A 13,580-nucleotide genomic window follows, 5' to 3' on the forward strand; every position below is an offset into this window, starting at 1 on the left:
GAATAGATGATGGAGACATATGCACATTTTCAGGTCTATATTTTATTCTGAGGCTCTACTGTGGAATATCTTTGTATGATTTATAATTTTAACTTATTTTAAACTCCTTACTTACCTTATACTGGTCCTTAATACAGCCCCAGAGTCCAGCCTCTGTCTGAAACAGATCATTTTTGCTCCTGTCTCATAAAAGCCCTTCTCCTGATGAGCCCACTCTGATCTGATTGGTTTGCTTTTGGATGCTATGTAAACAAAGTAGTAGTATTAATAATAGAATTTCACTTGTTGTTCTTCTTCTCTACTCAAAATGTCAACTTCTTAAACACATCTGTACATGTTCAAGCTGAAATCCAATCCCAAATATGAAAGTAGTCTTGTAGGCATGTGCTAACAATCTAATGTCAGTTCACTGGGGAAGTAGAGGTAACACTGCAAACAGTGTTCAGACCAGGCTAAAGACTGAGCTCTCTTGAAGGAGGCATTTTAACTTATGTTCAACTTGTGTTTTGGAACTTAAACTGTTTAATATTGACACACAAAATTATAACAGAATAAAATTAATAGAAACTAGAAAATCACAAAAAACATGATATATCCCATTTAAATTATAAAAAGATACAGGTATGGCTACTGTATAAAGTCGTTGGACCAATAAAGGAGAAATAGATTTTTTTTATTTTGAAGTAAATATTGTACCTACATGTAAAAGCACATTACATCTGTCTTCTTTGAACCTTCCTCTCTCCACCTCTACAAAGCACTTGGCCACAGCACAGTGAATTCATTGTTTCCCCTTCACTCATGCATCATTTACAACATCAAAGACACCAGTGTAGTCCTCAACTTCCTAAGCACTTCTCTCTCATCCTCTCCTTCTCTTCTGTTTTACCTTTTTATATTTTCTGTTTCTTTATACTTCTCCCTCTCTTTTCTGTCTCTTCCTTTCGCACATTGTCCTCCATGTGTCTTGTTTTCAGGATGCAGCACAGCTGTTTTCTGGGGATTGTCCACATTATCTCTGTCTTTCTCTCACCACAATCACCTTTGTTTTTATTCAGTCCAGGTGTTCTGTTTCCCCAAGCAATGGATGCACAGATACACTCCTTTTTTCTCCCATCTGGTGGTTTCCAACAAGTAGCAATAAAGCCATAAACATCAATTAGTGCACTGGAGTAATATGTGCAAAAAGGTGGGCTTAGTAATCTAAATTTGTTTTCTCAGCTAACCTTTAGAAGATGTCAGGAGTGTGTAGGGCGCAGGACCTGACTCAAAAAGTATGCATTGTCATGTGGCCACTTCATAATTTGATTTTAAACAACCGTGAATCTATCCATTAGTTGAATTTGTCTAATAATTTTGTCACTGGCCCTTACTGAAAGGAGTTTCCCGAATCTTGTTGCCGCTCCAGTTACACATTTTTGTTGGTGCCTTCTGGTAAATTACCCTCTTTCTCCACCCTTGGATGTTTCTATTCTTCTGGTTTTGCACCAGTTGTATGAAAGAAATATCATCAACATACCTACTCGCTGACTGTGAATGACCTGCTGTATTCACACATGGAAATTGTTTATGGAAAAATCACCAATCATCGTACCAATACCAGATTGGGATATCAATATGTAAGTGATTAACACTGATGTCTTTATGATTCATAAAGGAAGGAAATACAGACATATTGGGATGGCAGAGAATAATGGAACAAATGGCAGAGTGCCTGTGAAACACAGAAACACGACAGATTTGTGTTTCTGTGTTTGAATTATGTGTGGTTGTACTCCACATAGTGTACTGATGACATACTTGTGTCATAAGTGAGATATCGATTGAGATTTAATTGAAATATGAGCAAGAGAGAGAGACTATTATTTTGCCCCATCACTCGGAGCAGCTCCCAGACAAATGATTGATATCACCTTGTTGCTTTGCTGCCAAGGCGAACAGTAATGCTCTTTTTGTATGTGCTGTAAAAGTGTGTGAGTTGTGATTATGTCTATGAGGAGCCATGGTCATCCAGGTCATATATAGAAGTGTAGAAGAGCTAAATAAACGTTGCATACTGAGGAGTGCACATACCACAGCGTGAGTCATTTAAACTGATGAGGCCTCTTGGATGAGTGATAATTTTCAAGAGAAAAAAGCTTTGCAGTTACAGTTACCTTCAATTTAGCGCTTGCGGTGAAAGTAATATAATTTTTAAAACGTGACTCAAACCCCTTTTTTTTAGGTTCATCAATGGCCTATCATGCACTTTAGATTAACTGACTGAGGATACACATAACATATAAAATAAAAATATACAGCTACAAGTCTTATAACAAATAAAGTTAAATGCTAAAAAGGATCCAGAGCAAGTAAAATAGATACTAGATGTGTGCTAAGTGATGTGTATCATCCCAGTAGCAGATTTCACACGGCTGAGAAAGAAGACCAGATCATAACAGTAGTCAAGTCACTTCTTTTACTAAAAAGACAAATGTTATCTCAACCGATTAAGCTAAAAATCTGTCCAGGCTCTAGAGGAAGGAATCTGTCCTCTCTAAACACCGTGTTGTGATTGGGTGAGCCCAGGGTCCGCCTTCCCCAGACCCTGGGACTATATAAAGCTTCACCAGAGCCTCTCAGGAGTTAGAGGAATGTGATTGTCAAACAAATCCCCCCCCCCAAGCCCTGAGCACTCTTGATACACGCTTACATGCAGTCAAATTTCCACACACGCCAAGTGAACCCGCGTACAGGCTGGCACGCATGTGTCACACTATGGTCGATTTCTCAGAGAAGTACCTGGAAAGGTAAGAGCAAGGCTGTGTGTGTGTGTGTGTGCACGTGTGGTGTGTATAGGTGTGTGTAGGTGTGTGTGTGTACGTTCACGTGTGGTGTGTGTAGGTGTGTGTGTGTGTGCGTTCACGTGTGGTGTGTGTAGGTGTGTGTGTGTGTGTGTGTGTAGTTCATCTACACCTTGGTTTTTGCTATCAAGAATTAGAAACATTAAAAGGGAGGGCAAGGAAGGTGTTGGTGGGGGCTGCTTGGCGTCCCACAGGAATCGTCACTTCAAGCTGGTAGGAAGCTATCTGACCTCTACGTGGATCTCATTTGACAGTCGCAGTGAGGGAGAAAAATCCCCCGTGAGGATGAAGCTCAAACTATTTTGGAAGAAGCAGCTTTAACTTCTCACTTGAGGCTGCCCCTTTTTCTTATTATACGCAGCCTGGATTTCAGGAATAGGATTGCTCATGTGGTCTTTGTGGCTGGGAATGTGAGTTTGCTCAGAAATAGAGCTCTTTTTTTGGTCTTGATTGAGGGAGACTGCAGATGATGGTGTTATATTTATGGACGAAATTTAGGACAATTCCCTTTTTCAATGTTCTTCTAGGAATATTGCAGTGTGACTTTCTCTTCCTCACGAGGTGCTTTATAGATTTGCAGCAGAGGCATGCCTTTCACCTTCTTAGTCTATTATAATTTTGGATACATCCCATCTCTGGACTGTTTTTGGCTTTGAAGAAAGTATAGAACAAACTCTCACAGTTTGTTCCCATATGTTGTTGGACAGAGCCTAAATTGTATAACTGTTATTGTGGAAGTTAAGTGTAACAGCCATACTGACACAACCTATGACCCGTTATACTCACACTGACACAGATGCACAAACAGACAGTGTTATTTGTGTGCTGCGTCGTGGCACACAGCCTTCTGTAAATAGAGAGTGGCAGAGGGAATGAAAACATGCTTGAACGTTGCTCACCTTGAGGCTGCTGCTCTCACTGACTGCATTTCAATTCCTCCTCTGTTCTCTTAAGCTTAACCCCCTGATCTCACAGGTTAGGTTTTACAAAACTGTTTTATTGTGGGAAACAAAGCCTCATATGTAGCAAGACAGAATTGGAGCAGTGCATTTGGCTTGTGCTTGTATGGTACATTGTGATCTGCAGTATGTCTGTCTGTCTGCAGCTCTCCCCCATGTGCTCCCAGAGCCTTTCCCTGGGAGTGCGGCCTACTTTTTAGAACACCAGGAATAGCCAGCGGGGTGCTATTAGTACGTCTAATGTGAGCCAAGCAAAGAGGGAATAAAGACTACAGAAACCTGCAGATAATTGCAGAGCTAAAGACCTCACACTCCTTCACTCGAGCACATAAAGATGTTTCTCTTGGACAGACACAAGCAGACACTCCTGTGTGTGTACAAAGTATGCCCTGTGCTGCAAACATGGACATGCAGTAAATATTTTGCTAGTGGGGCAGTAGAGCATGAACGTTAGATCAAAGATGATCCTAATTTGATAATCTTCGACAGAGCAAGTGTCAGTCTTTTAGCAGATTAAGTATAGGGGTCTCTCTGTAATACAGATGGAGTGTGATACATAACTAATGGTATAAGTGGCAGGTTGAAGAGCTATTATCAGACTCAGCTGGAGAGACACAGTGAAGAGGAAAAAGTAGAAACTTTAAACGAAGAGGTACTCAAAGTAAGAGACTGCGGCAAGTGCCATTAGCACATAAAGAGTAGAGGTGCAAAGAGCACTGGGTAAATGCGATTTTAAGTACAGCACCATTATCAAGTAGTGTTACTGTAAAAATAGACTCAAGTACTAGAATACTATCTCTGATAATTAGCTAAATTGATACAGAAACACATGTATCTGTGGTTTCCGTATCTTTTCTTGTCAATAATAGCAGGCCATGTTGTTCCTTCTGTCTTAAGTCTTAGTTAAGGGTTTAGGTTTCACCCAAGAAGTCTTATAGTGTTTTTCCTTTAGGCGATTAGATTTAATTAGGTAGTTAAATTTGCATATTTCTGGTGTGCTAATCTGTCCGTCTAGAGGACACAGACATGAAAAGTGTGCCTTTGCTTAAATTGAGGGAGGAGGATTATGTGGCCTACCTTCAAGCTGGAATTGCTGTTAACTCCCATTGAGTTAATAACCACAGAGGCAGTTTCACTAACGTCTGCAGCAGCCGAGTTGCCATGCAGAGAGAAGGCAAGGCAAGACAGTGTTATTTATATAGCACATTTCATACACAGGGGCAACTCAATGTGCTTTACATAAAAACAAAATATCAGATGATTAAACAATAAGAATTGGAAGCATACAATTGAAAAATGGACCCAATTATAATAAAAAATAAAACAAAGTACAGAAAAATAGAAAGAGAGAAAAAAAACAGCTAGACTAAAATAGAGCATAAATATGAGAGTTCAGCATAAAATAATGATTTGCATTAAAATGATTACAAGAACATACAGTGCAAATGAAAGATTACAATTGAACGTGCTTTAAAAGAGCTCAATCATAAGCACATGAAAAGAGAAATGTTTTTAACCTGGATTTAAAGATGTTCACATTTGGAGCTGATTTCAGTTCTGCTGGTAGTTTGTTCCAGTTGTGTGTAGCATAACAGCTAAAAGCTGCTTCACCATGTTTGGTTTGAACTCTGTGCTCAACTATCTGACCTGAGTCAGTAGATCTCAGAGCCCTACTGACATGTCATTATTGCATTCTGGACCTAAACCATTCAGTGATTTGTAGACCAGTAGCAGAACTTTAAAATCTATTCTATAGCTGACTGGGAGCCAGTGTAAAGACTTTAGAACTGGAGTAATGTCCTCTGACCTCTTTGTTCTGGTCAAAACTCGAGCTGCAGCGTTCTGAATTATTGAAAAACCTTGAAAAACCTCACTCCTTGCTTCATTACATGACACGACTCAATGCAACATATGTAGACTCACAGAAAAAAGTGTTAGATTCAATGTGGAGTGAATTAAAAGAGAAAGTCACAAAATATGTAACTTGTTTTCAACAATAGCATCAGTGCTGTGTTTTAGTTTCTGAAAATAAGTGGGAAGATAAACTGTGGGATGATGTAAGCTCAAGCTGTTTCCAGTGTTGATGCAAACTATTAGGAAAAATGCCTTGCAAGCACTCTGAACTGCGAGAGGGTTGCAAGATTTAACAGTTTGCATTTGTAATATCCATTGTCACCCACATGGTGGCAGGGTAGAAACATACATTTCCCTCAAAGCCATGACATCATTGTCACATCATCCCAGTGCAGGCTCAGCTTGTATAAAACCAGAAATAAATAATAGTGTCTTTTGTCAGGCCAACACAATATTTTCCATTCCTTATAAAATACAAGTTCTTCATCTTTCTCACATGCACTGGCAACATAGACGCTTTCTTTTAGCCAACACATGCACAGCCCAAGCCCTAATTGCCTTGAATACAGCACTAAAAATAGAGCAATCCAGTAAATCCCACTCTGATGTTATGAGTTTATTTAACAGCAAGAGAGTTTTTATTTGGGTAATAATGTCCTTCAGGCAGGCAAGCAAGAGCTTTTCATGGGGATACTGAGTTAGAGCACCCTGTTGTTTCCATGAAAGAGAGGCCTGAATTCTGTTCAGCAGTTCAGCATCTGGTTTAAGCCTGTTTTACACAGGGCACTTTTGTTATTTCAATCAGCGGATGAGTCATCTCTCTTCCACTGGCGTTGAGTGGATGTTTAGGTATTCCATTGGATTGAGGGAAGAAACATCGATGGATTTCATTGTGAAATGTTCTGGTTTCTAGGATAGTTTTTTGATCTCTCTGTTGTCCTCCTCCCCTCACATTATTTTTCTATTTTTTCTCTTAACTTGCCTGAGAAAAGAATAAAGCTTCCACATATTTTTTTTTGTAGATAAACAAATACTTGCTTATTCGTTTATTAGTAGCATATTCATTTTCTAAATCACTCACGTGGCAGTCCCACTCTCCTGAGTTTTTCAAAAAAAGATCTCTTGTGGCTCTCTGAGTCGACTAAAGAAATCCACACTAGATTCAACGCTGGGAAAAAAACAAACACACCCAAATCAATACACCTACTAAATCACACTCATTCTGATTTCAAGGAACTTTTCAGTCACCGCTTGCAACAGCGCATGCAGTCATGTTGTGTGTATGGGCATGTTTCTACCTTTCCTGTCCTGCAGCAGTTGGAAAAACTCACATCTGACAGCTGACTGTGTTCTCTGTTCAGCTCTGTGACCACTGCACACACACACACACACACACACACACCCACCAGTAGAGACTGGGAGTTTCCCCAACACCTGCGACTGGCATGAAAGCACCAGTGAAGTGGTGGGCATGAGTTGGCACAGGTGCAGATGAGGATCTTTGAAATGTTTGTGTGGTCGCTTTCATCCTCATCCATGTTTATTCATGGACAGTATTTGAGCTAATCTGCAGTTGTGAGCACCTTAATCCCCTCTGGGTGTGCGTATTTGAGTGATATGTGTCTATAACTGGAAGCCCTGTTTCTTAATTTGGGGGCTGCATGCTCTCCTGGGGGCCGAGGGTTGACAGTGGGACAGCTTGCAGTGATTAGGCCAGTGAGCGCGCACGCCACCGCGCTGCATTGTTCGTAGTGGGTCAGCCAATCCACAGTGGAAATCAAAAGCAGGGACGCAGGAAATGGATGTTGAGTGAGGTCACATCCCAATGAGGCAGCACGTGCTCCAGGTCGGGAAAAGCCAGGACACGTACCATGGGATTATGGGAATGTGCAGAATTCTTTTGGAGCCCATGGGGACTCAGGGTTGGTGTATTACCTCGTCTGGCGTCAAGGGTAGGCTGGCGCATGTGCAGAGAGGCGAGATGGTTGGAGAAAGGTGACACAGGTGAGGTGGGTGGTCAGGAGGATTTTGGATGCTCCTGATGGAGGGAAGCAGCAGAGGAGCTCAGGGGTCACTGTGCCCTGTTGCCTCGGCCCTGGGTCAGCTCCCTCTCAGCAACCCCTCTAGGCACATGGAGAATGGCGTGATGAAACAGAGGAGTGAGGATTGAGTCTCTCTCCTCCTTCTCTGCCACATTCGCTCAGTCCCTGCCGAGGAACCTGCCAGGGACACATCTTACTGAAACACTGTTAGAGATAATAGATTGACAGGAGGCGCTGACAAGAAGAGAGGAAAAGGAGCTTGACATCCACCTTTTTTGGAAAATTCTGTCCCACCATTCCAACTTACCTGGCTGAAGACTAAAATGTACATGACACGTCTTTTATTTTCTTCATCTTTTCTGGCATTTGTTGGTTTTTAACTCATATGGATTGGATTTATTGTGCTGAAGAGCTTAATTGGTGATTTCCCATGCCTTGGATTGTTTTAATTGTGGACTTTGGACTTTTGGACACTCAACACTGCTTCTTCCTATGTCTTTTTCTTTCACTCTTCACTCCTTTCCCCTCTCTTGCCAACTCTCTCCTTCCTTCCCCCCCTTCTAATCTTTCTTTCACTCAGGGCCAAAGACATGAAGAATCGACTGGCTTTCCTGCGGAGGAGGAATGAATCCCCAGGAAGCAACCCAGCCAGCAAGTTAGACAAATCTATGAAGTCAGTCAAGTAAGTGGCCACTTCCTGGCAGCGTGTCCATGTGGGTGTGTGTGAGACTTTTTTCCGGGTCTTGCCACAACTGCTGACGACCTGGTCTAGGAAGAGAGACATGTGGGCAGTAGTAGAAATGGGAGTTAGCATTTATAGAATGAATGAGCGAATGTGTGAAGGGATGATGAATTGTTTGAATGCTGTTTATTTAATTATTTCTACAATATCACCAAATCAAATAGATTCAAGTTAAATATTGGATGAAATACAAATATGTGTGTAGTTTAAGTGTGTAAGACAAGCTTTTCTTTATATATATTGTATATCTTTGTATTCGTATTGTATAAAAATAAAACACAGTAAAAATATCAGTTTTATAAATGTTAGGGATATAATTTTCTCATAGTATGTCATGACAATAGTTTTGCAAGGATCTGAAGGACAAGCATATCTACTTGTACACAGCTTATACATATTACATAGAGCAGCGCAACTAATGTATTAAATATTATGTTCTACATCAATAACATGTCATTAATTTTAAGTTGGCAGAATGTACACTGAAATTTAAGTTGTACAGAAAATATGTTCAGTTTTACAAAGACTTATAAAGCAAATTACGTCAAATATGACCTCTGATGTGGATAAAATTGAAGGAAAGGCAAACAGATGCTTTACAGCACAGTACAGAAAGGATGAGAAAGGCAGCAGGGGGCAGACAGACACTGGTGGGGGAGGAGGTCTCTAAACCTGACAACACATCCTCATTGGCTTGCCGAAGCCCCGCCCCTCCCGCCTTCCAAGTTGCATTGAGTGGGAATATAAAAGCCTCCCCCCAACCAGACTCAAGCAGAAAGACTCATGGTTCTCAGTGTAGCAGTCACTCACAAGGCAGATCTGAATGAGAAGGAAAGATCAGTAGACACAGACTAGAGTGGAAGGAAGAAGCAGAGGAATTACCTACTTCCATATTTCCACTCATCCGTCCAGAGTAGACAAAGTTCTGCGGATGGGTCACACTATGAGAAACCTTGCTGAGATGGGCTTGTTAAAGAACCGCTCTGCTTTTATCTGCAGGCCCACCCCGGAGGAAGCACTAAAATGGGGGGACTCACTTGACAAGCTTCTGGGACACAAATGTAAGTGTAACTTTAATACCTTCAGGGACAATTTTTTGTATGCCTTTATCTCCTCTTGCTTCTTTATATTCATGTGAGTCTTTTGTTTTTTTCCATATGATTTTGTACAGTGTGATTATAGAGAGATTGATTGTAATGCACTAGCATTATAGATATACAGTGCATGCTTGTAGGGGGGTTGCAAGGACCAAAAATATGCATGTGTTATGGATTGTATACACACACACACACACACACACACACACACACACACACACACACACACACACACACACACACACACACACACACACACACACACACACACACACACACTGCCGCAGTCAACTGCCAGCTTGCAGCAAGTTTCCCCTTAATCCCCCATGCGCTTTAAAGAGAGGTGGGGAGAGACTCTAAAACAGGCAACTTGCAGGTTGCGAGTCTGTTGCTATTTTAATTTTTCCACAATTCATCTCCCACGTTTCCACAGTCCCAATTCTTTTAAAAGACAGGAAGCTGACAAAAAGCCAGAGCTACATCTGTTCCTCATTCGTCTTTGTTGGCCTGTATTCTCTTTCTTCCAATTCCTTCTCTCTTCCACGTCTTACCTCACTCCTGCTCACTAGAATGAGGTAAGGGATGAGCGTGTGCATTGGCTCTCCTTATCAGCGTGGGTGATTCATGGGAACGGAAAGGTGCAGACGGGAGCTGTGGGCGGACACAGCTTCCTGCTATTCTTTCTTCTGGATGCCTTCTTCCTCAAATCATTAACTCAGCCGAAACTTAAAAAGCCAAACGTCCCAGAATTAGATTGTCTCTATTCCCTTTATACTAAAACAGTCATCTCATTGTTCATTCATTACATGCACAAAAGAGGATGCATAGATGCCACACTGAATAGTAAGGAAGGATTGTATGATGTCACTTTAAAAATGTTGAGGAGTTCAATATGCGTGCGGTGTTGGTGGGTTTTTAATGTCTCACTTTATTCCAACCACATGACTCAAAAAGCCGTCACAGAGCTATTTTAGGCACTGAAACTCCAAGGAGCGCTTTGGCTGTGAGGTTGCCATGACACTCTAGTCAACTCTTCTCTTGTTATTCTCCTCTCACCTCCTCCTCCTCCTCCTCTCTGCTCTCCCCTCAGATGGTCTGGCAGCGTTCAGAGCTTTCCTGCGCACAGAGTTCAGCGAAGAGAATCTGGAATTCTGGCTAGCATGTGAGGAATACAAGAAGATTAAGTCCCAGTCCAAGATGGCCTCAAAAGCCAAGAAAATCTTTGCAGAATACATCGCTATCCAGTCTTGTAAAGAGGTGAGTGACAGTTAATACAGCTTGTATGGATACCACAAAGAAATGGCGTCAAACAGCCTGGCAAAAATCAAAAACATGCATTTTACATCCCTTAAATTATAATCTTGCACTTCCCTCACCTCTTTAATTCCCTCTCCTCTCTAGGTAAACCTGGATTCATACACCAGAGATCACACTAAGGACAACCTGCAGAATGTGACGCGCTCCTGCTTCGAGCTAGCGCAGAGGCGGATATATGGGCTGATGGAGAAGGACTCATACCCCCGCTTCCTTCGCTCAGAACTCTACTTGGACTTAGTCAACCAAAAAAAGTCCAGCTCCACTTCGACTTCATCTTCGTCATAAGAGACCAGAAAAAGGAGGAATCACAGAGAAAGAGATGTTGACAATAGAAAAAAGGGGCAGACTTGAAAAAAATAGTGGGTGGGTGGGATGTGAGGTTCTATGTTTGCCTTTTTCTTTTTTTTTGTGTGTGTGTGTGTGTGTGTGCGTGTGTCTGTCTGTCATCCTGTCCACTATGGTTTTTTGTTGTTGTTGTTGTCATGGTGTGAGAGAAAGCGGTAAAGCTATAGGCTATAAGGAATGTAGTTTACACCGCTACAAGGTGGATGGATGAATGGATGGATGGATGGATGTTACTAAATATACAGAAGCCCCATGGGAGAGGGCTGGAGCAGGAGCTGGACGCTTGTCTGATCACTGTTTTTTCTTCTTTCTTTTTTTTAGTGTCAGTCTTTTGTCAGACAAATGACAAACACATTTGTTTGTGTTTTTTTTAAGTTTTTGTCCAGTTGTACTGGAGAAAAGGAGGGGTTGCTCAGAAAACCCCCGCAGACACGAAGACAGTCCGGTACTGTTTTGTCACTTGTTTCTTTTACTTTCTAATAGAACTCCCCACTTTTAGTCCCCCTCCTTTCCTCCAAACCACGTCCTCTGTGAAGCCACTTCAGTCTGGCAATGCAAGACTACTTCAAAGCTGTTGGTACGACACAAAGTCCTTTTTCGTCGTGTTTTTTCATCAGGCTCCAAACTCTATGATGGAGGGAGGGAGAGAAAAAAAACAAAACAAGATGATGTCTGAATGAAAACTAGCGTCGTGGCTCTGTTTCACATGTGTTACTTCTGCAGAATGAGAACACGCACCTCTGTTAAACCCTGCATCCGCTCAAAGCTTCTATACACGGCTTTCAACTTATCCAGTTCATGCCAAGACTGCGGAGAGATACTGTGAGTGTTCGACAAGGACAAAGATGGAGACAGAGATGGGCGAAGAACACAGATGTATAAATAACGGATGGACTGGAGCTGTGATGAATCACAGATTATGTGTCACTCTCACATTAAAAAGACATTCAAAGTCACATTCGAAGCCAGAGATGGAAAAAAAACGAGGACTTGCTTCCTGTCTCCAAAGACTGTTTACAACAAGGAACGAAAAGTCAAGAAGGAAAAGAGAAAACGTTCTGTGCAGCCAAACGACATTTCCTTTAACATTGTAGCTCATTCTGGACTAATCGAGGAAGCATTCTCAGGACATTGCAATGACAGGTTCCAAGCTTGGTTTTATCTCCTCAACTGTTTCCATTTTTCTACATTTTCACTGTTTTTATATGCTTTAGGGTTTCAACCTGCACTCCCTATTTCTCCTGAGCAATATGCGAGAGGTTGCTCGTCTCATAGTCAGAGGGGGGGAAAAAAAGGCTTCATGTTGTATAAAGGTTTGCCTATTTATTTAGATTAACTTGCTGGATGCTTCTACACACACCCTCACCTCCTCCAAGGCACTCAGCTAAAAGCTCTCACTTTCCTCTTAACCACCAAACAGGTCCAATGCTGTCCTGGATTTAAGTGCAATATTTTTTTATTTTTTATGTTATTTTATTATTATTTTGGTTTGTTCATTTATTTGAATAATTTAGAATTTTTATGGGGAAGATGAACGGCTTGAGCTCTGTATTAACTTTATTTGTTAAGAGAGAAAACAAAAAAACTTAGAGCTATAAGGTTGACTTACAACGTAAACTTTCATGAACCATAAGTAGTTTAATGAATTTTAAGCAAGTGATTCTAACTGTGTGTTAAACCCCAGCAGCAGGCAGCTGGGGGCGTTATGGTTGTAAATATAATTCTTTAAGAAAACTATGTGATAACACATTAAAAACAAACAAAAAATAAAAAACCAATAGGTGTGTGCTGGTGTTGAATGTGGGACCCAGCTGTATCTATGTAAATATGAGAGACTCAAAACTATAAGATGACATGTATTGTTAAAAAAAAAAAACAATAGGCGAGCAAGAGCAGGTACAATCTGCTCTTTTCCCTGGTCATACACTGCTTGTAAGGAGTTTTATGAAATGCATTTTATCATTTTCACTGTTTACAACTCAAAATGCATCTCCTATTATAGCAAGTGAAAACAGTAGAGTACATTTGGTGTCATTGCTAATGATAAATAAACCAACCAACTGATGAAGTAAGATGTGTTGTCTCTGTATTTTTCTTATAAAGTGTATTTGATAACATTCATGCCCACAAATTTTGAACACACACATGCCAACATGCATTCAAACAGAGCATAAGTGCATAGACACTGATTTAAAGTACAACTGAAGTCACTTGGAAAGGGTTTCAGTTTGGGAAATATGTTTGCTTGCCGAGATTTACTCTTAGCAAGAAAAAAAGCCTAACTAATCTCTTGCTGGAAGCACTACCTGATTCAAGTGAAGTTTTAATGCCAGAACTGCAATAGATTAAACAAGATGCACACAAGGCTTAAGTTTTTTGTA

The 13,580-nt window shown here is 41.0% G+C and overlaps 1 protein-coding gene across 1 annotated transcript; it reads left to right on the forward strand.

Annotated features, from left to right (window-relative positions):
- The first annotated feature begins 3,154 nt into the window (after nucleotides 1-3,154).
- On the forward strand, nucleotides 3,155-13,271 carry rgs3a (regulator of G protein signaling 3a). Its single transcript, XM_053339742.1, has 5 exons — nucleotides 3,155-3,253; nucleotides 8,279-8,380; nucleotides 9,440-9,501; nucleotides 10,628-10,794; nucleotides 10,939-13,271. Exons 1-5 carry the CDS (start codon nucleotides 3,231-3,233, stop codon nucleotides 11,137-11,139), a joined length of 555 nt encoding a protein of 184 aa, XP_053195717.1. The 5' UTR covers nucleotides 3,155-3,230; the 3' UTR covers nucleotides 11,140-13,271.
- Nucleotides 13,272-13,580: the final 309 nt, after the last annotated feature.

This window comes from Scomber japonicus, chromosome 19, assembly GCF_027409825.1.
Source record: "Scomber japonicus isolate fScoJap1 chromosome 19, fScoJap1.pri, whole genome shotgun sequence".
NCBI classification, from domain to species: Eukaryota; Metazoa; Chordata; class Actinopteri; order Scombriformes; family Scombridae; genus Scomber; species Scomber japonicus.